Raw genomic sequence first — 24501 nt, forward strand, 5'->3', positions numbered from 1 at the left:
TGGGGTTACAAGAGAGGAAAAAATGTTCCGTAGAAACTAGAATTGTCTGTTCAGAATTTCTATCCTGTATTGACTTTTGTAAACTCCTTTTACAGGATATTAGAAGGGAAAGATTTGCAGACAGGAAACTCAAACCAAACATCACATCAAGATCTGACAATCACTTTATTCATCAGGACCTGATTATGATTGACCTTTGAATGTGGAAGGAGAACTGTTTTAACTATTTTAAGGCCTGACAAAAATCGCACCATTCACAGCGGGGAGAAACTCTACACAGGTTCTCTGTGTGGACAAGGCTTCAACTAATTGTCCAACCTGGAGAGACACAAAGACACCCTCATCATGGAGAAACAATGTAAATGTGGGGACTGTGGGAAGGGATTCAGTTACCCATCTGAACTCGAAATTCATCAACGCAGTCACACTGGGGAGAGGCCATTCAGCTGCTACATTTGTGGGGATGAATTCACTCAGAAATCCAGCCTTTTGACACACCGCCGGGTTCACACAGGGGAAAGACCGTTCATCTGCGCTGCCTGTGGGAAAGGATTCGCTCAGAGTTCCAGCCTTCAGAGACACCAGCGCATTCACACTGGAGAGAAACCATTTACCTGCTCTGAGTGTGGGAAGGGATTCACTCAGTCAGCCAACTTTCTCAGACACCAGCAAGTTCACACTGGAGAGAAGCCATTTACCTGCTCAGTATGTGGGAAGAGATTCATTCAGTCATCTAAGCTTCTGGCACACCAGCGTGTTCATACTAGGGACAGGCCTTTTGAATGCTCTGACTGTCAGAAATGCTTTAAAAGCACAAAGCAGCTTCTAGCCCATCAGCGTAGTCACACTGGGGAGAGGCCATTCACGTGCTCAGTGTGTGAGAAGGGATTCACTCGATCATCCAGCTTGCTGACACACCAGCAAATTCACACTGGGGAGAAGACGTTCATCTGCTCTGTGTGTGGGAAGGGATGCACAACCTCATCCCACCTACTGATTCACCAGCGTGTTCACTCTGGGGAGAGGCCGTTCATGTGCTCCGTCTGTGGGAAGGGATTCATTCAGTCATCACATCTGCAGAAACACAAGCGAGTTCACAAGTGACTGCAGCAGTTGGATTTCGCTGTTTTAGCTGCTGTTAATCAGGTCCAGAACTGAACATGTTTGTTCTGACAGTTGGTGTTTGTTTTTGCTGATGTTAATAACACCTGTAACTGGACTGGAGTTTAATGTTCTGGAATTTAGCTGATTGTGTTTTTGGGCCTGCAGTGTCCCTTTAAGAACTGCTGTCTGTGATCTTTACTTAATTCAGGGACTCGCATCAGGAATTAGTATTGAATACAATTATAAACTTTTACTTCAATCCTATATCTGTGTCACTGATTTAAACGAGACAGGTGGAGATTGGTGTCGGTGACTTTGGGGTAGGTTTATATCAGACAGGAGGAGATTGATGTCACTGACTTAAAGTAAGCAAGTCCAGTAGACAGGCCGGGCAGGGGCAGGACAGGGAGCATGGAAGGTCTGGTAGGCTAAACTGCATTTACTTTAATGCAAGAAGCCTTACAGGTAAGGCAGATGAACTCAAAGCATGGATCGGTACATGGGATCATGATATTATAGCTATTCCAGAAACGTGGTTGAGGGATGGGCAGGACTGGCAGCTCAATGTTCCAGGGTACCGATCCTTCCGGCGTGACAGAGGTGGAGGTAAGAGAGGAGGGGGAGTTGCACTATTGATTAGGGAGGACATCACGGCAGTACTTAGAGAGGATATCCCGGGGGGAATGTCCAGCGAGGCCATGTGGGTAAAACTTAGAAATAAGAAAGGGGTGATCACTTTGATAGGATTATACAACTAGGAAAGTGGGCAAGGGAGTGGCAAATGGAATTTAACGCAGGCAAGTGTGAAGTGATGCATTTGGGAAGTTAAACCAGGGCACGACATATACAGTGAATGGCAGGGCCCTGGGAAGTGTTGTTGAGCAGAGAGACCTTGGGGTGCAAGTACATAGTTCCCTGAAAGTGGCAACACAGGTAGACAGGGTGGTGAAGAAGGCGTATGGCATGCTTGCCTTCATCGGCCGAGGCATTGAGTACAAGAGTTGGGATGTCATGTTACAGTTGAACATAACGTTGGTTAGGCCGCATTTGGAGTACTGTGTGCAGTTCTGTTCGCCGCACTACAGGAAAGATTTGATTAAGCTAGAGAGGGTGCTGAAAAGATTCACAAGGATGTTGCCTGGTTTGGAGGGCTTGAGTTATAAAGAGAGATTGGATAGGCTGGGTCTGTTTTCCCTGGAACGAAGGAGGGTGAGAGGGGACATGATAGAGGTATATAAAATTATGAGAGGCATAGATAGGGTAGATAGCCAGAGTCTGTTTCCCATGGTAGGGGTGACTAAAAGTAGAGGGCATAGATTTAAGGTGAGAGGGAGGAGGTTTAAAGGGGATCCAAGGGGTAAATTTTTCACACAAAGAATAGTGGGTATCTGGAATGAGCTGCCTGAGGAGGTGGTGGAGGCAGGAACAGTAGTGACATTTAAGAGGCATCTGGACAGGTACTTGAATGAGCAAGGCATAGAGGTATATGGAATTAATGCAGGCAGGTGGGATTAGTATAGATAGGCATTATGGTCGGCATAGATGTGGTGGGCCGAAGGGCCTGTTTCTATGTTGTACGACTCTATGACTATGGGGTTGGTTTATATCAAACAGGAGGAGATTGGTGTCACTGACTATGGGGTTGGTTTATATCAGACAGTTGACCGAGTATGGCATCAAGGAGCCCTCACAAAACTGAGGTCAGTGGGAATCGGGGGAAAACCCTCCGCTGGCTGGAGTCATACCTAGCACAAAGGAAGATGGTTGTGGTTGTTGGAGCTCAATCATCTCAGCTCCAGGGTATGTCCTAGGCCCAACCATCTTCAGCTGCTTCATCAATGACCTTCCTTCAATCATAAGGTCAGAAGTGGGGATGTTCGCTGATGATTGCACAATGTTCAGCACCATTCGTGACTCCTCAGATACTGAAGCAGTCCGTGCAGAAATGCAGCAAGACCTGGACAATATCCAGGCTTGGGCTGTTAAGTGGCAAGTAACATTCGCGCCACACAAGTGCCAGGCGATGACCATCTCCAACAAGAGAGAATCTAACCATCTCCCCTTGACATTCAACGGCATTACCATCGCTGAATCCCCCACTATCAACATCCTAGGGGCTACCATTGACCAGAAACTGAACTGGAGTAGCCATATAAATACCGTGGCTACAAGAGCAGGTCAGAGGCTAGGAATCCTGACTCCCCAAAGCCTGTCCACCATCTACAAGGCACAAGTCAGGAGTGTGATGGAATACTCTCCACTTGCCTGGATGGGTGCAGCTCCAACAACACTCAAGAAGCTCGACACCATCCAGGACAAATCAGCCCGCTTGATTGGCACCCCATCTACAAACATTCACTCCCTCCACCACCAACGCACAGTGGCAGCAGTGTGTACCATCTACGAGATGCACTGCAGCAATGCACCAAGGCCCCTCAGACAGCACCTTCCAAACCCGCGACCTCTACCAACTAGATGGACAAGGGCAGCAAATACATGGGAACACCACCACCTGCAAGTTCCCCTCCAAGTCACACACCATCCTCACTTGGAACTATATTGCCGTTCCTTCACTGTCGCTGGGTCAAAATCCTGGAACTCCCTTCCTAACAGCACTGTGGGTGTACCTACTCCACATGGACTGCAGCGGTTCAAGAGGCAGCTCACCACCACCTTCTCAAGGGCAATTAGGGATGGGCAATAAATGCTGGCCTGGCCAGCGATGCCCACACCCCATGGATGAATTAAAAAAAAGACAGTGGAGATTGGTGTCTGTGACTATGGGATTGGTTTATATCAGACAGTGGAGATTGGTGTCAGTGACTGTAGGGTTTGTTTATATCAGACAGGGGGAGATTGCAACCTTGGTCCAAACATGACAAAAGAACTGAATTCCAGAGGTGAGTTGAGAGTGATTGCCTAAACCTAATTGATATCAAAGGCAACAAATTCTGGCCTTGGCAGCGATGCTCACATCCCAAGCATCAATACTGAGGCACCAAATGCAGGGAGGACTTGCACTGTGAAACCAAATCTGGAATCAGAGCGCCTATGACTGGATGTAACCAGTGCAACATCAAATCTAATGTCCTTGATGTCTTTTTGAGTGGGAAATGTAGTGAAAGAAGGGAGGAAATTGGGCTCAGGCCAGAAAGAAGAAACAATTCATGAAGTTTGTGACTCATCTGTACGAAGATAAAAAACAAGAAAACAACGTTTCGAGTGGCACTGGTGTTAATAGTCGTTTCAAACCCTCATCACTAACTCCTAAACCTAACATGTTATTGACTACCCAGATCCACTAACCACTAACCCTGCACCCTAACCTTAACCCCAGCCCCTAACCCGAACTAAGGAATATTGACAGGGATCAATGGAGAAGCTAAAGAGCTGAGAAAGGAAGAGTTTGAAACAATTTTCTCAATTAAAGAAATAGTGCAAGTTATATTAATAGCAGGAGATTAAAATCGACAAGACCATCAACAATGACAATTATAAAGATCAGAACATTTCAAAGGCTCTCATACACAGTATGTGTGGAGGAGTTTTACTAAATCAGACCCGAAAAGAGTTAAATTATATAGAAAATAATAGATTTCAAATCTTAAACAAGAGAGTTCTATACGGGGTGGTTCAAAGGAACTCCACATGTTTGTAAAGTGAGACCCTGAAGTTCAGTCTGTGACACCAACAAGCGGTGCACGAGAAAGGAACGAGCTGGGGGGTTTCTTATTTTTTCATATGGTCGAAGCAAAAACCACATTAAGTATCAATATCTGAGTCAGAAATCCAGGCCAAAGCTTCCGGTGTAACAGTGTGGATATGGTGTAGGCTGCCTGTGAATCTCCTCTGAGGACAGTGTTTGACCATGTTCTCCAGGGTCTGTTTAGGAGCTCCGCAGTCCCATGATGGAGATGCTTTAATCTTCCAGCTATGGAGAAGGTGGCAGCAGTCACCATGACTGGGTCTGAGGCTGTTCTCCGGTGGATGGTGACAGCGTTCTCGCGGCTCACCCTGTTCCGTCATCTTAGATCACAACTAACATCATCTGAAAGGACACTGAACTTGTTAAATCAACCTCCTGGTGAGAGCAGCAAATCAAGCAAATGAAAGAGTCCTCTTCAGGACCATAAAAAACTAAATGTAGGGCCAACCACCTGAATCTGTCAACTTAGCATCGAAGGCATCTCTCACACAAAATGTCAATATCTCCAAAGGTTACCCTGCCAACACCTCTCCACCTCGCTACCTCACTTTCCTCCTTTATGACACTCATTAAAAGCTTTTGGTCATCTGACCTAATATCTCCTTATGTGGATCTGTGTCAGAGTTTATTTATAATGCTCCTGTGAAGCACCTTTGGATGTTTTGTTCTGTTAAAGGTGCTATATAAATATCAGTTGTTGTTGTTTACTCCAGCAGCTCAGGGTTGATGTCCTGGTTCTTCAAGAAACACACATCGAACACATCCACTAGTTCGACACAAGAGGACATATTACAGGTTTTCATCTAATTGGTTGCAATGACCCTCCCAATAGACCAGATCTGTTAAATCAAACCAAGCATCAAAGGCTGCACTGAACTGAAGCAGACCTAGTATTGCTGGGGTTTTCACCACAATACACGTAGGAGAGTGAACAATCTCCAATGTTTACAAACCACCACTCGTACAGTGACGTGACCCACTGTTCCCTCCTCGTCAACATCCATCAATACATCTCGGAGACTTTAATATCCACCACACAATGTGGGGCAACGTAGACTTCAACGATAATGGAGAAGCAATTGTACAGTGGGCTTCAATGGAGAATAAATTCTCCTTTTTGATGCCAAGGGTTGATGTCCATTCCATTCCTCAAGTTGGCAGAGAGAATATAAGCCAGATCTATGTTTCCTCTCCAAAGATAGCAAAGGAATCCCGATCGTCGACTCCAGAACTGTTCCTGACAAATTCCCCAACAGTTAACACAGGCCCTCGATCATCACCATTGGTATTGAAACTCCTGTCATTACATCAACACCAGAAACACGATGGAATTTCAAAAAAGCAGACTGGGAAACCTTCTAAAAGGCAATGACACCAACATCAGGTAGATTCCAGTAACTATCAATGTCTTCAACAGATTTCTAGGAATGATGAAAGCTTGGGGTTTGATATGGTAGAAGGCGAATTAGAGGACAACTGAAATCACAGAGTAAGAAAACGTCCAAAAATGGAACAGTCGGTAACAGAACATCAATTAGTCTTCTCTTTTCATGGAGAAAACAAATACTCCACATACTGTGGCAGGAATTTTACATGCCCTGCAGGAGCGGGCTGGAGGCGGGGTGGGGGGAGGGTGTAAAATTGAGTGGGAGGCGGGGAGGGGGGAGGGTGTACAATTGAGGGGGAGGGGGGAGAGTGTACAATTGAGTGGGAGGCGGGGAGGGGGTGCCGTTCCATTACCTTCCCGCCCTCGCTGCTATTTTATGGGTAGCGGCGACGGTGAGAAGCTGCCTACCCGCCCCGGGCCAATTAAGGCCCTTAGGTGGCCAGTTAATTGCCACTTAAGGGACTCCTCCCTGGTCTTTTCCCAGCGGCAGGCGGCCAACTCGGACCCCAAGAGGCCGCCCATTAAAACCTGGCAGCCTCCTTGCTGGCTGGAGAGGGACCCTCCTGATTGGGCACCCTGTGCCGCACGGTGGGGGCCCCACAGTGGCTCCCCAACTGCACATGCCGCCTCCACTACAGCACATTCCCTCACTGCACCCACCCCCCCACAACCCCCAACCGACCCACCTTGTCTTCTCAGGTCACGGCCGATTGTCTCCAGCGAGGCCCCACACACTTACCTTCATTCTGGGGCTGCCTCCATTGCTGCTCCTCTCCCCGGATGCAGTCCCAGCAGTGGCCACTGATCGGCCGGCAGCTCTTGGAGGAAGGACTTCCTGCCTCAGAGGGGCGGAAGTCCCGCCCGAGGCTAATTAAGGTCCCGAGCCACTTAAAATCACTGTGAGGCTCCCAGGCCCAGCGGAGGCGGACTTGCCACCAACTGTTTGGCCAGTGGGCGGGGCCTCCAGCCCAATGTAAAATTTCGGCCAGTGCGTTCCAAGTAAAGCTCCTTTACTCAATATTTATGCAGAATATCAATGCCCAGCCCAGTTTTAGGGCTTATCAACATTAGCAGAAATAAACTCCAATTGTCAGAATAAACATAGTTCAGTTCTGGATGTGATTAACAACAGCAGAATCCAATCCCTGCAGTCACTTGTGAACTCGCTGGTGTCTCAGCAGATTGTTTGACTCAGCAAATCCCATCCCACACTCGGAACAGGTGAATGGTCTCTCCCCAGTGTGAACCCGCTGATGCCTCAGCAGGGTGGATGAACGGGTGAAACCCTTCCCACACTCTGAGCAGGTGAACTGCCTCTCCCTGGAGTGATTACGTTGGTGTGTCTCCAGATGCTTTCTGCTCTTAAAGCTCTTCTCACAGTCAGAACATTGAAACGGTCTCTTATCAGTGTGAACAAGTTGGCGTGCAGTGAGATGGGATAAACAAGTGAATCTCCAGTGTGAATACGCTCATGTACCACAAGGTGGTATGATGCCCTGAACCTCTTCCAACAGTGAGAGCAGCTGAACGGTGTGGAACCAGTGTGAATGCGCTGGTGCTCCCTCAGTGAACGTGGACTTTTAAAGCTTTTTTCACAGTCGGAGCATTTAAATTCTCTCGCGTCAGTGTGAACTCGCTGGTGTCTCTGCAGGCCAGAGAAATCAGTACTTCCTTTACCACACACCGAGCAGGTGAATGGCCTCTCACCAGTGTGAATGTGCTGGTGCATCAGCAGAGCAGATGACTGAGTGAATCCCTTCCCACATACGGAGCAGGTGAACAGCCTCTCCTTGCTGTGAACTCGCTGGTGTGTCAGCAAGCCAGATAACTGAGTGAATCCCTTTCCACACTCAGAGCAGGTGAACGGCCTCTCCCCAGTGTGAGTGCGTCGATGACTTTCCAGCTCAACTGGATAATTAAATCCCTTCCCACAGTCCCCACATTTATACGGCTTCTCCCCTGTGTGAATGCGCTTGTGTGTCGACAGGCCAGATGATCGGCTGAAGCCTCGTCCACACACAGGACACTTGTACTGTTTCTCCCCACTGTCATCGGTGCTTTTTGTTTCCATGTTCAAAGGATATTCAGGTCCTGACGAATCGAGTGGCTGTGTCAGATCTTGACTTGATGTTTGGTTTGAGTTTCCTGTCTGCAAATTTTAATACCTTGTAGAAGAAGTTTACAAAAGTCATCACTGTCAGTACAGGATAGAAATTCTGAACAGACAATTCTAGTTTATATGGAACATTTTTCCTCTTGTTCCCCCAAAGCTGTAAATCCCCATCCCACACTCCCTCCTCCCTGCACTGAAATCCAAATCCATCGCACTATCTCTTTCCTCCACTGCCAGTTTTCTCCCTCCCTCTACTCTGACTGGGTTCAGTTCTCCAGCCCCTGTGTGCAGAGTGAGAATCAAATCAATGAGTCAATTGAGCTCATTGGGAGCTTGAAGCCCCGCCCACTCTCTGCCGTCACCAAGATGGCCGTGCAAGCACCGTGATCCTACTCCGCTCCCCCAGGCCTGTCATCGCGGGGTAAATATACGGAGCCTCAGGCCTACACCAGGTGGCAGGACATACTGAGAGAGTTGTTAGCAAATCATACAGGATACAGACTTCATAAATGGAGATATTCATTCATGGGATCTGGGTGTTGATGGCAAGGTCAGTATTTATTGCCCATCCCTAACTGCGCTTGAGAAGGTGGTGGTGGTTTCAAAAAGGTGGATCACCATCACCTTCTCAAGCAATTAGGGATGGGCAACAAATATTGGCCTTGCCACCAACACCAGATCCCATGAAAGAATATCAGTAAAGTGATGGAAGGTATTGTCAACAGTGCATCAAGCAGCACTTGCTGAGCAATAACCTGCTCAGTGACGCTCAGTTTGGGTTCTTCCAGGGCCACTCAGCTCCTGACCTCGTTACAGCCTCGGTTCAAACATGGACGAAAGAGCTGAACTCAAGAGGTGAGGTGAGACTGAATGTCCTTGACATCAAGGCAGCATTTGACCGAGTATGGCATCAAAGAGCCCGAGCAAAAGTCAATGGGAATCAGGGGGAAAACTCTCTGCTGGTTGGAGTCATAAGTAGCGCAAAGGAAAATGCTTGTGCTGTTGGAGCTCAATCATCTCAGCTCCAGGGTATGTCCTAGGCTCAACCATCTTCAGCTGCTTCATCAATGACCTTCCTTCAATCATAAGGTCAGAGGTGGGGATGTTCGCTGATGATTGCACAATGTTCAGCACCATTTGCAACTCCTCAGATACTGAAGCTGTATGTGTAGAAATACAGCAAGACCTAGACAATATCCCGCCTGGGGTTGATAAGTGGCAAGTAACATTCATGCCATACAAGTGCCAGGCAATGACCATCTCCAACAAGAGAGGATCTGACCATCTCCCCTTGAAATTCAATGTCATTACCATCGCTGAATCCCCCACTATCAACATCCTTGGGGTTACCATTGACCAGTTTTGAACTGCAGCAGCCATATAAATACCATGGCTACAAGAGCAGGTCAGAGGCTAGGAATCCTGTGGCGAGTAACTCACCTCCTGACTCCCCAAAGCCTGTCCACCATCTACAAGGCACAAGTCATGAGTGTGATGGAATACTCTCTATTTGCCTGGATGAGTGCCGCTCCAACAACACTCAAGAAGCTCGACATCATCCGGGACAAAGTCGCCCACTTGATTGGCACCCCATCCACCACCTTCAACTTTCACTCCCTTCACCACTGACACACAGTGGCAGCAATGTGTACCATCTGCAAGATGCACTGCAGCAACGCACCAAGGCTCCTTAGACAGCACCATCCAAACCCATAACTTCTACCACTAGAAGGACAAGGGCAGCAGATGCATGGGAACACCAACACCTGCAAGTTCCCCACCAAGCCACACACTATCCAGACTTGGAATTATAACACCGTTCCTTCACTGTCGCTGGGTCAAACTCATGGAACTACCTTCTTAACAGCACTGTGGGTGTACCTACCCCACATGGACTGCAGCAGTTCAAGAAGGCAGCTCACCACCTTCTCAAGTGCAATTAGGGATGGGCAATAAATGCTGGCCTTGCCAGTGACGCCCACATACCATGAACCAATAAAACAAACACTGCAGTCAGGCACTGTGGGGTTAGTACACTAGGATTTTGACCCAGTGACAACGAAGGAATGGCAATATAGTTCCAAGTCAGGATGGTGCACAACCTGGAGGGGAACTTGCATCTGCTGCCCCTGTCCTTCTAGGGGATAGATGTCACGGGTTTGGAAGGTACTATCGAAGGATGCTTGATGAGTTGCTGCAGTGCATCTTGTATGTCGTACACACTGCTGCCACTGTGCGCCAGTGGTGGAGGGAGAAAGGCAGGGAAGTTGCGCTGAACCTTTATAAAGCTCTGGTTAGGGTACAAGTAGAGTATTGCATCTAGTTCTGGTCAAACTTAAGGAAGGATGCGAAGGTCCTTGAGAGGGTGTAGAGGAGATTTAACAGAATGGTTCCAGGGTTGAGGGAATTTAGCTACAAGGTTAGGTAGGGGAAGCTGGGATTGTTTTCCTTGGAGCAGAGGAGTTTGAGGCAAGTTCTGATAGAGGTGTGCAAGATAAAGACGGGTTTAGATAAGGTAGACAAAGAAGAGCTGATGCCATTAGCTGATGGTACAAGGAATAGGGGACATAACATTGAAGTTTTGAGCAAAGGACACAGGGGAGATGTGAGGAAGAACTTTTTTTTATGTTGCGAGTGGTAGTGACCTGGAATTCCCTGTCTACAGGGTGGAGGAAGTGGAGATGATTAATGATTTCAAAAGCAAATTCAATAGGCACTTGTGGGAAGTCAATTTTTGGAAGTTACCGTTGAATTTACTTGCAGCACCTTTTCAGTTGGTGTGTTCCAGATCGTAACAGTTCACTGCATAATGTTTTTGGTTCGTGGTTCTTTTATCAATGACCTTAAATCCGTGTCATGTGCTTACCCACCCTTCTGACACTGGAAACAGTTTCTCCTGAAAAGAGGGTTGTGGGGTTGGAGGAGGTCACAGAGATAGGGAGGGGTGAGGCCATGGAAGAGGTTGAACAAAAAGATGAGAATTTTAAAGGCTGAAGCCCTTAGACATCTCCTCCCCATACAGAATGTGCCTCACTACTAACAGGATGTTTATTTAACTAATAAATGTGCAGAAAGGTGAGAGTTTGTCCTTTTAAATATCACGAATCGATACATAATGAGGGGCAAATCAATCTCTGTATCTTGAACTAACAGCGACATGGAATTAGGGAAATAATGACCCTTAAACACCTGATCCACTTGGCATTGAAGTGTCTGAGACTCAGAATAGGAATTCCAGGAAAACAAAATAGTGTTAAATGTTAAAGTGTTTTGTTGATAAAAGAAACATTGATTTCACTTTGAAATGATAAATAGTTTGCCAGGGGTTCACACTGACTCACCTGACTGACAGCCTCAGGTTGCAGCCCTCAAAGGACGCGATTGCTTCCAGAAGACGCTGCTCCCTTGGCCCTCCGGCCTCTGAGCTTCTTCCTGTTGCTTCCCAGGACAATCAATCAGCTCTCGGTAACATGACCCTGTCAGAGGGAGTTCAGGGGCTCAGAGGAAGAAAACAAATGAGGCCATGAATCTGAGTTGGGAAAAACAATGAGAGAAACAGGATTCAATTTATAAACTAAACTATTTCACATCAAATTAAATCAATTATTGTAATTAATATATTCCTCTGGCTTGAGAGTCGCATCTGCAGCCGGGAAGTGATGGAGGGAGCGATGGAGCTGGCGGGAGGGCGGGAAGGCTCCGCAAACCTCGGTTAATAAGCTGCAGCTCCCGGGATTGCACTGAGCGGGGTTTCTCCCGGTAACACGCCCAGGTTAACGGCCGCCACCTTGGGGCAGCAGCGCTGAGTTGGGTGGTTGGGCCAGATATGTTTAAATCTGAGTTCCTTAGACTTGAGGAAGTGAAGATGAGGGAGTGACAAGGGTGGGAGAGAGTCAGGGTTTTATGGAGGGAAAAGGCATCAGAGATTGAGGGAGTTTTTTTTTTTATTTCCAAAATATACTTTATTCATAAAAATCTGTAAAAATTACATTGCCAAACAGTTTCCAAACAGCTCGAAAAAATACAAACATTGCAAAAGAGATCAGTTTCTTTCAATAATGTCATGAGTTTCTTCCCAACCCTTCCGTTTCACAATTGTCATGTCAATTACAGTTTTACATTTACAGCAATTGAGAATATTAACGATAGAGTTCAAGGGGCTTCCCATGGTTCCAGCCCCTCAGTCCAGCTTGGTGGGGGAACCTTACACTGTGGTCTTTCCCCATTGAGCCTTTGCTGCGGCTGCCCCAAGCTTTAGTGCGTCCCTCAGCACGTAGTCCTGGACCTTGGAATGTGCCAGTCTGCAACATTCGGTGGTGGACAACTCTTTGCGCTGGAAGACCAGCAAGTTTCGGGCAGACCAAAGGGCGTCTTTCACCGAATTGATAGTCCTCCAGCAGCAGTTGATGTTTGTCTCGGTGTGCGTCCCTGGGAACAGCCCGTAGAGCACAGATTCCTGTGTTACAGAGCTGCTTGGGATGAACCTCAACAAAAGCCACTGCATCTCTTTCCACACCTGCTTTGCAAAGACACATTCCAGAAGGAGATGGGCAACCATCTCTTCCCCACCACAGCCACCTCGAGGGCATTGTGCAGAGGGGATGAGACTTCGGGCATGCAGGAAGGATCTGACGGGGAGGGCTCTTCTCACCACCAGCCAAGCTACGTCTTGGTGCTTGTTTGAAAGTTCTGGTGATGAGGCATTCCGCCAAATGAGTTTAAGGAGTCAGGTCATTTAACTCATTAGAATATGCTAATTAGCCCATGGGCAGGAGTGTGATTGAAGTGTGGGCATCCTAGCCATTCTGTATTAGCTAATCTGGTAGTTGGAGGTTCAATCTGAGAATTTCCTCGGCCTGCTTTTGTCTTATCCTCACTATCCTTTTCCTTCTGAACAGTCCCGATTACCTGACATACCTGTACTGGCTTATTCTCCTCCCTGCGATAATATTGCTTTAGTATATTTATGTGACACAAACAGTTCTTCCGGCGATCAGGGGTGTCAATCAAGTAATCTACCTTACCTACTCTTTTGGTCACTCGATATGGGCCACTGAACTGTGCTTTTACTGGTTCTCCCTGTAATGGTAACAACACTAATACTTCATCCCCTGGTTGAAAATCACAGGCTTTTGCATTCTTGTCTGCCACTTTTTCATATTGGCTTGGGATGCTTTAAGGTGTTCCTGAGCTATACTGCAAGCTTTCCTGAGCCTTTCCCAGAACACATACATAGTCCAGTATCGAAGATTCATTCTTTTGTTCCAAGATCTGTCTAAGTTTTAGTGAACCTCTTACTTCACGTCCGTAAACCAATTCGAAAGGACTGAAGCGTGTAGTTTCATTCAGTGAGTCTCTGGTGGCAAATAAAAGAAAGTCTAGTCCTTTATCCCAGTCATGTGGATATTCATGACAGTAAGTTCTAATCATTGTTTTGAGAGTTTCGTGAAATCTCTCTAAAGCTCCCTGTGACTGTGGGTGATATGCTGAAGATTTCAATTGTCTAATCCCCAAATTGCCCTTGACTTCTTACATAAGAACATAAGAAATAGAAGCAGGAGTAGGCCATTCATTCCCTCAAGCCTGCCCCACCATTCAATAAGATCATGGCTGATCTGCCCCAGACCTCAACTCCGCTTTCGTGCCAGCTCCTCGTAGCCCTCAACTCCCCGATATTTCAAAAATCTATCTACCTCCTCTTTAAATACTTTGTGATCCAGTCTCCACAACTCTGAGGTAGAGAATTATAGACATTCACTGCCCTCCGAGAGAAGAAATTCCTTGGCATCTCATGTTTAAATGAATGTCTCCTTATTCTGTAACTATATCCCCTAGTTCGAGACTCCCCCACAAGTGGAAATATCTTCTCAACATCTACCCTGTCAAGCCCCCTCAGAATCTTGTATGTTGCAATAAGATCACCCCTCATTCTTCTAAACTCTAATGAATAAAGGCCTAACCTGTTTAGCTGTTCTTGATAAGTCAACCCCTTCATCCCAGGAATCAGCCTAGTGACTCTCTTTTGAACTGCCTCCAATGCCAGTATATCCTTTCTTAAATACAGGGACCAAAACTGTACACAGTACTCTGGGTGTGGCCTCACCAACACCCTGTACAGTTGTAACAAGACTTCCCTATTTTTAAACTCTAACCCCCTAGCAAGAAAGGCCAAAATTCCATGTGCCTTCTTAATTACTCGCTGCACCTGCTTGCTAACTTTTTGTGTTTCATGCACAAGAACACCCAGATCCCTCTTTGCTGCACTTTTTGGAGTCTCTCTCCATTTAAATAATGATCTGTCTTTTGATTCTTCCTACCAAAGTGCATGACCTCACACTTTCCAACATTAAACTCCATCTGCCAAGTTTTTGCCCACTCACTCAACCTATCTATATCCCCTTGCAGATTCCTTATGTCCTTATCACAACATGCCCTCCCACCTATTTTTGTATCAGCAGCAAATTTGGATATTACACTCTGCCCCTCCTCCAAGTCATTAATATAGATAGTAAATAATTGAGGCACTAGGACTGATCCTTGTGACACTCCACTAGTTACGTCTTTCTAATCTGAAAAAGACACATTAATCCCAACTCTCTGTCTTCTGTCTATTCTTGAAATACCCTAGACATGAAATTGAACCTTGATCTGATTGAACTTCACGTGGGAACCCACATCTCATAAATAATTGGATTAACTTTTCTGCTACAATTCTAGCAGTAATTATCCTCAAAGGAATGGCCTCTGGAAATCGAGTAGCCATATCCATGATAATAAGTAGGTATTGATGACCTGCTTTTGTTTTTAGCAAAGGTCCTACAGTCTACTAATACCCTGCTAAATGGTTCCTCCATCACTGGGAACTAGTGGTGCCAGTTTTATGGTAGATTGTCATTTTCTCACAATTTGACATGTATGGCATGTCCGACAAAATTGTCTCACATCCTTTTTAAGACATGGCCAGTAATAATGTTGGTTTATGCGTGATTTGGTCTTCTGAATTCCCCTATGTCCTGCAAAAGGAATGTTGTGTGCTAACCGTAATAATCCTTGGTGATCTTTAAGTTGTACCACTATCTGTTCAACAACTGTCCAGTCTTCATCTGCAGGTCTATGAGGCGGTCTCCATTTCTTCCTCAAAACCCTGTTTGCCATGTAATAGCCTTCCGGAACGCCTTTCACCTCAGCTTCTGTCAGAGCTGTCTGCGTCATTTGGTATATCTCTGGATCAGCTTGCTATGCTGCAATGATAGAAGATCTGTTAAACATCTTTGGACTATCTAAATCCCCAGATAAGGTTTCACATACTTGGCTATCTGTTTGTGGTGCCCCTTTACCTCCGACAATGGATCCTGTTTAGCCATTGCTCAGGTGACTACACATGCAGGAAATATTCCCAGAACTTGTTCCTGTAATTCCTCAGTTTCCTTAATTTCACTTGGTTCCTCTATAATTATAGAGAAACTGATACTTTTGATCCAGCCAAATCATTTCCTAGATTAATTCCCTCTACTGGCAAACACAACATCACTCTCTCGGCGTACTTTGTGTAAAGGTACGGGTATACACTCCCCACCAATTCCATTAACTAAAACTTCAGTGTTCGAGGCTCTCTCCGGTGGAAACGTTATATCTTTCCCCAGCAAGGGTGTTTGGGTTACTCCTGTCTCCCTGAGTATAATGATAGGTTTTCTTGCCTCAGTTACAGGATATGGAGTTACTTTCCCCCTTGACAAAAATTCATTATAACTTTCCGGTATTTTATTCTTAATCTCTACCCTCCTTTTAGTTTTAATATCTGGTTTTAACAACTGTCGTTAAAGCTACAGCTTGATCTGCTTTACTCTCAGTCAGAGTCTTTTCCTCTGCACTAGCTTTGCGTACTCCAACATGTCCTTTGGGCTTACCTTGCAATTTTCAGCATTCTGAATGAAGGTGACCTGTTTTGTAACAATGCCAAAACTGCGGCCTGCGAACCTCACTTCTACCCTCAGCAACTTCCTTTCCTTATTCACAAGCTCGATCATAAGCAAGTTCCGCTGCTTGCCTCGCTTTCAAAACTTTCAGGTTATATACGAGTTCTCACTACTGAAGGAATGGAGTTTTTAAACTCTTCTAAGAGAACCAACTCCCACAGGTTCTCATATGTGGTTTCCATCTTTAATGCCCGTAGCCAACGATCAAAATTAATTTGCTTCACCCTCTCAAATTCTACATATGTCTGCCCAGCTAATCTCTAAGTTCCAAAACTTCTGACAGTAAGCTTCAGGGACTAACTCATATGAAGCGAGAATAGCCATTTTTGCCATTACATAATCTGCAGAAGCCTCTTCAGGAAGCATTGGCATAAACTTCAGCTCTGCCTACCAACCAGCTTTGTATAAACAGTGTCCAACTTTCCTTTCGCCATTTCATCTGTTTGGATATTTTTTCAAAATATATTAAAAATGCCTCCATGTCCTTTTCCTCGAACTTGGGAAGAGCTTGAATAAATATCAACAGCCTTTCGCTAGGTCCTGAGCTAAATTCAGATTCTTCCTGACCCAAATTTTCCCTGGATTCAAGACTACCCCTTTGTCTTAGTTCCATCTCTTTTAGCCCTCTCTTCTCTTTCACTTTCTCTCTGAAGTTCAGGTTTCCTTATTGCTATTGCTTTTTCTTTTTCAGTCTGAAGTATTTTTGTTTCTAACTGAATCCTAGCCAATACCACTGCATTACTCTCTTCTTGTTCCTCATATTCCCCTTCTAATTCCAGATGTTGGGCTATTATGTCAATTATCTCTGCTTTTTTGGCACCTAATTTCAATTTTAACTCCAATTTTACCACCAATTCTTTTAATTTATTCTTGGTTAAAGTTATCAAGTCACTGAGGGAAACATTCGGCATTCCTAAAAACTCTGCTGCAACTGTTAATGCCATTACTATGGTATAGACTGTACCTTATTATACTAGAGACCTGGTTCATTTTATTTCTTCGTTACTGGCGTTAGATTTAGATCCCAACAATCGAGTTTCCAACTGATATGATCCCTGACGCGAAAGCAATTAATATGATGCCAGACGCGAGCTCTCCAAATTAATGATTCTGACCCCAGATGCAAGCTGCCTAATTAAATATGATTCGACTGCGGACAAGCCCTCAATTAAAATATGTTACAACCGCTCAGGACAAAGCCCCCAATCAATATATATATGATTCTAATCACCGTGGGAGCAAAGCCCTGTCAATTCAGTGCCGTTGTTCCACAGGTCACATCATATTTCTTTAAGCTTTCCAAATCGAAGAAAAAAAGCAGCCAAATTGAACGATCTAGTAACCCCCGAATGAAGCAAACCAAACCAGGTATCTTCAGATATCAAGAAATTAATTCTTTATTAAAAAAAACTAAAATCTTAAACACCAATATCTAAAGACCTTCTAACTTATTTAAACATCTAGCTCCCACACTCGCATTCTTATACTCTGTTTTAAATTAACTGACTGAAAAAAAATTGAAAAAAATAAAGTCTTTGCAAATTACGTTCCTGACAAATGGACTTCCAATACAACACAGTCAAAGTTCACTTCCAAAGCCCGATGGAAAAAGGTCCTTCCAAAGATCAGCAAATATCAATAATTTGTAGTGAAAGAGAAAAGCTTTTTTATTTTTTATGGAATTAATTCGGCTTGAAGCTTTGTAGAATTTTGAGAGAGAAATAACACAGCTTTTCTTCCTTCAGTTTAAATTTTCTCAGAGCTCTGCTTTCTTCCTTCAATTGCTGGAACAGTCTCTGCAAACCAGTCTCAGCCAGCCAGTTTTCAAAAGACAAACTGCAACAATGAACCTCCTGTCCTCTCTCTCTTTCTGTGGTTGTTGCTAGGCAACTAGAATGCATCCTGGCTCACTGTGCCTCTGGAGAGTTCTTAAAGCTGCACTGTTCTTTTTATAATCTTGAAGGCGAACCACAATATTTCTGAGGAGAGAAAAAAAAAACACAAGACCATGACACCTTTGTTATTTAACTTTAGCCGCTAGGTCTGATTAATTGAACACTGACTGTAATTGTATGATAAATTCTCAAATTGTCTTTAGCTTTATGCTAATTAATTACCCAGTCTTACTTTATAGTTGATTAAATGTAGTGACAAGATCTGTACTCAGTTCTCTAGGCAGGGGGAGTTCTAACTAGTGTTTTATACAGTTCCAACATAATCTCCCTGCTCTTATGCTCTAGGACTCGGCTAATAAAGGAAAGTATCCCAAATGCCTTCTTGACCACCTTATCTACATGTCCTGCTACATTCAGGTATCTGTGGATGTGCACTCCAAGGTTCTTCTGTTCCTCTACATTTTGCAGAATCCTACCTTTCACTGTGTATTCCCTTGGTTTGTTTGCCCTCCCCAAATGCATTACCTCACACTTCTCTGGATTGAATTCCATTGGCCTCTTTTGTTCCCACCTGACCAGTCCATTGATATCTTCTTGCAGTCTATAACTTTCTTCTTCATTATCAACTACACGACCAATTTTTGTATCATCTGCAAATTTTTAAATTATGACCCCTACATTTAAGTCTAAATTATTGATATACACCATGAAAAGCAAGTGGCCTAGTGCCGAGCCCTGTGGAAACCCAACTAGAAACAGGCTTCCAGTCAGGATTCAGTTCTGGATGTGATTAACAGCAGCAATAACAGCAGAATCCAATCCATGCAGTCACTGGTGAACTCGCTGGTGTTTCAGCAGTCTGTTTGAATTAGCAAATCCCTTCCCACACACAGAGCAGGTGAACGGTCTCTCCCCAGTGTGAACCCACTGGTGGCTCAGCAGATGCCTTTTATTTTTAAATCTCTTCTCACAGTTAGAACACTTCAAAGATCTTGATCAGAGTGAACAAGATGGTGTTCAGTGAGTTGGGATGACTGAGCGAATCCCTTCCCACACACGGAGGTGAACAGTTTCTCCCCATTGTGAATTTGCTGGTGTCTCAGAAGGTGGTACGACAGACTGAATCCCTTCCCACACTCGGAGCAGATGAACGGCCTCTCCCCAGTGTGAATACGTTGGTGTTGCAGCAGCTCGTTTTTACTTTTAAATCTCTTCTCACAGTCAGAACATTTAAAAGGTCTGTCATCAGTGTGAACACGTTGGTGTTGAGTGAGGTGGGACGACTGAGTGAATCCCTTCTCACACACAGAGCAGGTGAACGGCCTCTCCCTACTGTGAACTCGCTGGTGTCTCAGGAGGTGGGACGACCTAGAGAATCCCCTCCCACAGTCAGAGCAGGTGAACGGTCTCTCCCCAGTGTGAGTACGTTGGTGTAGCAGCAGCTCGTTTTTACTTTTAAATCTCTTCTCACAGTCAGAACATTTAAAAGGTCTGTCATCAGTGTGAACAAATTTGTGCCTGAGAAGATGGGATGACCGAGTGAATCCCTTCCCACAGTCAGAGCAGGTGAACGGCCTCTCCCCAGTGTGAGTACGTTGGTGTTGCAGCAGCTCATTTTTACTTTTAAATCTCTTTCCATAGTCAGAACATCTGAAGGGTCTCTTATCAGAGTGAACCCGCTGGTGTGTCTGAAGGTTTGATAAAGTATTAAATCCCTTCCCACATTCAAGGCAGATGAACGGTCTCTCCCCAGTATGAACGCGCTGGTGCACCAGCAGGTTGGATGAATTAATGAATCCCTTCCCACATGCAGAGCAGGTGAACGGCCTCTCCCCAGTGTGAGTGCGTTGGTGTCTCAGAAGGTTGCATGACCGAGTGAAACCCTTCCCACACACGGAGCAGGTGAACGGCCTCTCCCCAGTGTGAGTACGTTGGTGTTGCAGCAGCTCATTTTTACTTTTAAAGTTCTTCTCACACTCAGAACATCTAAAGGGTCTTTTATCAGAGTGAACTCGCTGGTGTGTCTGGAGGGTTGATAAAGTATTAAATCCCTTCCCACATCGAAGGCAGATGAATGGTCTCTCCCCAGTATGAACTGGCTGGTGTGCCAACAGGTTGGATGAATTAATGAATCCCTTCCCACACAAAGAGCAGGTGAACAGCCTCTCCCCAGTGTGAGTGCGGTGATGAGTCTCCAGCTGGGATGGGGAACTGAATCCCTTTGCACAGTCTCCACATTTCCATGGTTTTTCTGTGGTGCGAGTGTCCTTCTGTCCCTCCAGGTTGGACGATCAGTTGAAGTCTCGGCCACACACAGAACCTGTGTACAGTTTCTCCCTGCTGTGAATGGTGTAATGTGTTTCAGGCTCTGTAACTGGTTAAAACTCTTTCCACAGTCAATGTACTGGGACACTCACTTGGGTGAGTCTGTCTCGGTACTTTTCCAGTCACACTGATGTTTGAAATCTTTTCCCACAGACAGAACAGACGAATATTTCTCCTTCCACATTCAAAGGACAATGATATTCAGGTCCCGATTGATCGAGTGACTGCCAGATCTTGACGGGATGTTTGGTTTCAGTTTGTCATCTGCAAATCCTCCCCTTCCAATTCTCTGTAAAAGGAGATTACATAGAATGACATAGAAAACACAGTACACAGACAGGCCATTGAGTCCAACTAGTCTGTACAGGTGCTTATACACCTCATGTGTCTGCTCCCATTCCATCGATCTCCTTTCAGCAGACCTTTTTATTCCCTTTGCTCTCCTGTTTTCATCCAGTTTCCTTTTGAAAGCATCTCAGCTATTTGCCACAACCACTTCCATATTCTGCCCACTCTGAGTAAAGAAATCTCTCATTTACCTGCTAGATTTATCAGTAACTGTATTCAAGGTCAATGGATTTAGATTCACTCACAATTGAAAACATTCTCTCCATGTCATACAATCATAGAATTATAGAAAATTTACGGTACAGAAAGAGGCCACTTGGCCCATCGTATCTGCGCCGACTGAAAAACAAGCCACCGAGCCGAATCCCTCTTTGCAGCCCTGCAAGTTACAGCACTTGAGGTGCATATTCAGACAACTTTTAAATGAGTTGAGGGTTTCTGCCTCTACTATCCTTTTGGGCAGCGAATTCACCACCCTCTGGTTGAAAACATTTTTCCTCTTCTCCCCTCTAATCTTTTACCAATCACTTTATATCTATGTCCCTAGTCAATGACCTCTGCTGAGGTAAACAGGCCCTTCACATCCACTCTATCCAGGCCCCTCACAATTTTGTACATCAATCAAATATCCCCTCAGCCACCTCTGTTCCAAGGAGAACAACCCCAGCCTATTCAGTCCTTCCTCATAGCTACATTTCTCCAGACCGGCAACATCCTTGTATATCTCCTCTGCATCCTCTCTAGCGCAATTACATCCTTTCTGTAATGAGGTGACCAGAACTGCATACAGTACTCAAGTTGTGGCCTAACCAATGAGTTATACAGTTCCAGCATAACCTCCCTGCTCTTGTATTCTATACCTCGGCTAATAAAGGAAAGGATTCCATATGCCTTCTTAACCACCTTATCGATCTGTCCTGCTACCTTCAAGGATCTGTGGACATTCACTCCAAGGTCCCTCACTTCCTCCTGTCTTCTCAGTATTCTCCCATTAATCGTATATTCCTTTGCCTTCTTTGACTTCCCCAAATACATCACCTCACGCTTCTCCCGGTTGAATTCCATTTCTTATTTTTCTGCCCACCTGACCAGTCCATCATCCTGCAGCCTACAGCTATCCTCCTCACTACCTACCACACGGCCAATCTTTGTGTCGTCTGCAAACTTCTTGATCATGCCCCCTATATTTACATCCAAATTGTTAATATATACCACAAAAAGCAGGCAATCTAGTACTGAACCCTGCAGAACGCCACTGGAAATAGTCCTTCAGTCGCAAAAGCACCAGTCAACAATTAACCTTTTTTTCGTGCCACTGAGCTGATTTTGTCTTCACCTTACGACATTTCCCTGGATCCTATGGGCTTTTTTTTAAAACCAGTCTACCACGTGGAACCTTCTCAAAAGCCTTGCTAAAATCCATATAGATCACATCAACTGCACTAGCCTCAATCTTCCTTGTTACTACTTCAGAAAAATTCAAGCAAGTTAGTCAGACAAGTTCTTCCCTTAACAAATCCATGCTGACTGTCCTTGATTAATCTGTGCCTTTCTAAGCGACAGTTTATCATGTCTCAGAATAGATTCCAATAATTTGCCGACTACTGATGTTAGACTGACTGGCCTGTAATTATTGGTCTATCCCTCGCTCCCTCTTTAAACAGAGGTACAACATTAGTAGTTCTCCAATCCTCCGGCATAACACCTGTCTCCAGTGAGGAATGGAAAATGATGGACAGACCTAAAGCTATTTCGTTTTTCGTGGATCTTTTTCGGCCGGCACAGACATGATGGGCCAAGTGGCCTCTTTCTGTGCCTTAAACTTTCTATGATTCTATTTCCTCTCTTGCTTCTTTGAACAGCCTGGAGTACATTTCATCCCGCCCTGGTGAGTTATCAACTTTCAAGGATGCTAATTAATACTTCCTCTCTCCCTATGCATATTACATCCAATACTTCACACCCCTCTTCCTTAACTACAATATCTGCATCGTCCCCCTCTTCTGAGAAGACAGATGCAAAGTATTCATTAAGAACCACACCCACATCTTCGGCCCTGACACATAGGTTGTCTTTTTGGTCTTTTATGGACCCTACTCTTTCCTTAATTAGATTCAGAGTCATACAGCACAGAAACAGGCCCTTCGGCCCATCGTATCTGTGCCGGCCATCAAGCGCCTACCTATTCTAATCCCATTTTCCAGCACTTGGCCCATAGCCTTGTATGCTACGGCGTTTCAAGTGCTCATCTAAATACTACTTAAATGTTGTGAGGCTTCCTGCCTCTACCAGCTCTTCAGGCAGTGCGTTCCAGATTCCAACCACCCTCTGGGTGAAATTTTTTTTCCTCAAATCCCCTCTAAACCTCCTACTCCTTACCTTAAATCTATGCCCCCGGTTATTGACCCCTCTGCTGAGGGAAAAGGATTCTTCCTATCAAATCTATCAATGCCCCTCATAATTTTGTGTACCTCAATCATGTACCCCCTCAGCTTTCTCTGCTCTAAGGAAAACAACCCTCGCCTATCCAGTCTCTCTTCATAGCTGAAATGCTCCAGCCCAGGCAACATCCTGGTGAATCTCCTCTGCACCCTCTCCAGTGCAATCACACCCTTCCTATAGTGTGGTGCCCAGAACTGTACACAGTACTCCAGCTGTGGCCTAACTAGCATTTTATGCAGCTCCATCATAACCTCCCTGCACTTATATTCTATGCCTCGGCTAATAAAGGCAAGTATCCCATATGCCTTCCTAACCACCTTATCTACCTGTGCTGCTGCCTTCAGTGATCTATGGACAAGCACACCAAGATCCCTCTGACCCTCTATACGTCCTAGGGTCCTACCATCCATTGTATATTCCCTGGCCTTGTTAGTCCTCCCAAAATACATCACCTCACACTTCTCAGGATTAAATTCCATTTGCCACCGTTCCGCCCATCTTACCAGCCCATCTATATCATCCTGTAATTTCAAGCTTTCCTCCTCACTATTTACGACACCGCCAATTTTCGTGTCCTCTGCGAATTTACTGATCATACCTCATATATTCACGTCTAAATCATTAATGTCCTCTTAATTATTCCCATAATTATCCTCTTACTCTTAATGTATTCATAAAACATCTTTGGGTTCATCTTAATTTTGCTTGCCAATATTCTTTGATGCCCTCTCTTTGCTTTCCTAATTTCCTTTTCGATTTCACCCCTCCACTTTCTATACTCCTCTCAGCTTTTTATAGTATTGAGTTCTTGGGGTTAGACACAAGCTTTCCTTTTCTGCCTTCTCTTACCCCGTAAGCTCCTTGATATCCATGGGGCTCTAGATTTGGCCGTGTGACCCTTTTTCTTTGTGGGAACATGTTTACTTTGAACCTCCCCTTTGAACACCTCCCAATGCTCTGACACTGATTTGCCTTCAAGTAGCCGTTTCCAGTCCACTTTCGCTAAAACCGCAAAACAGTGTGCAGATTGCAAGATGAGTGTGGAGATTCGAGTTTGGTGAGTGGGGATTTTGTGTGTTATCTTTATGAAGGTCTGGTCTGCAGTTAGCATTTAACTGAGATTTACCCTCTAAATAAAGTAGGGTGAAGAAAGTAAAGTAAGTCTCTTACAGTCATAGACAGGGATTAACAAGGTCTACTGCAGA

At 45.1% G+C, this 24501-nt stretch overlaps 2 protein-coding genes across 2 annotated transcripts; one reads left to right on the top strand and one right to left on the bottom strand.

Annotated features, from left to right (window-relative positions):
- Nucleotides 1-13: 13 nt before the first annotated feature.
- LOC137348472 (zinc finger protein 391-like) lies at nucleotides 14-1319 on the top strand. Its single transcript, XM_068013776.1, has one exon. It carries the CDS (start codon nucleotides 346-348, stop codon nucleotides 1102-1104), a length of 759 nt encoding a protein of 252 aa, XP_067869877.1. The 5' UTR covers nucleotides 14-345; the 3' UTR covers nucleotides 1105-1319.
- A 17690-nt stretch (nucleotides 1320-19009) lies between these two features.
- On the bottom strand, nucleotides 19010-23990 carry LOC137348539 (zinc finger protein 84-like). The gene is made up of 3 exons (XM_068013844.1): nucleotides 23957-23990; nucleotides 19217-20432; nucleotides 19010-19127 (listed from the first exon to the last, which is right to left on the bottom strand). Exons 1-3 carry the CDS (start codon nucleotides 23988-23990, stop codon nucleotides 19010-19012), a joined length of 1368 nt encoding a protein of 455 aa, XP_067869945.1.
- Between the last annotated feature and the right edge of the window lie 511 nt (nucleotides 23991-24501).

The sequence above is a fragment of the Heterodontus francisci genome, chromosome 34 (genome assembly GCF_036365525.1).
Source record: "Heterodontus francisci isolate sHetFra1 chromosome 34, sHetFra1.hap1, whole genome shotgun sequence".
NCBI classification, from domain to species: domain Eukaryota; kingdom Metazoa; phylum Chordata; class Chondrichthyes; order Heterodontiformes; family Heterodontidae; genus Heterodontus; species Heterodontus francisci.

What these genes read in the sequence shown, in the direction of transcription:
- LOC137348472 (XM_068013776.1), top strand. Translation starts at nt 346, where the DNA reads ATGGAGAAACAATGTAAATGTGGGGACTGTGGGAAGGGATTCAGTTAC.
- LOC137348539 (XM_068013844.1), bottom strand. Translation starts at nt 23,990, where the DNA reads ATGAACCCAAAGATGTTTTATGAATACATTAAGA. An exon ending in GTTTTATGAATACATTAAGA is followed by an intron (nt 20,433 to 23,956) that starts GTAAGAGGATAA and finishes CTCGCACCACAG; the next exon opens with AAAAACCATGGAAATGTGGA. An exon ending in TGTGGGAAGGGATTCGCTCA is followed by an intron (nt 19,128 to 19,216) that starts GTCATCCCAACT and finishes TAAAAATAAAAG; the next exon opens with GCATCTGCTGAGCCACCAGT.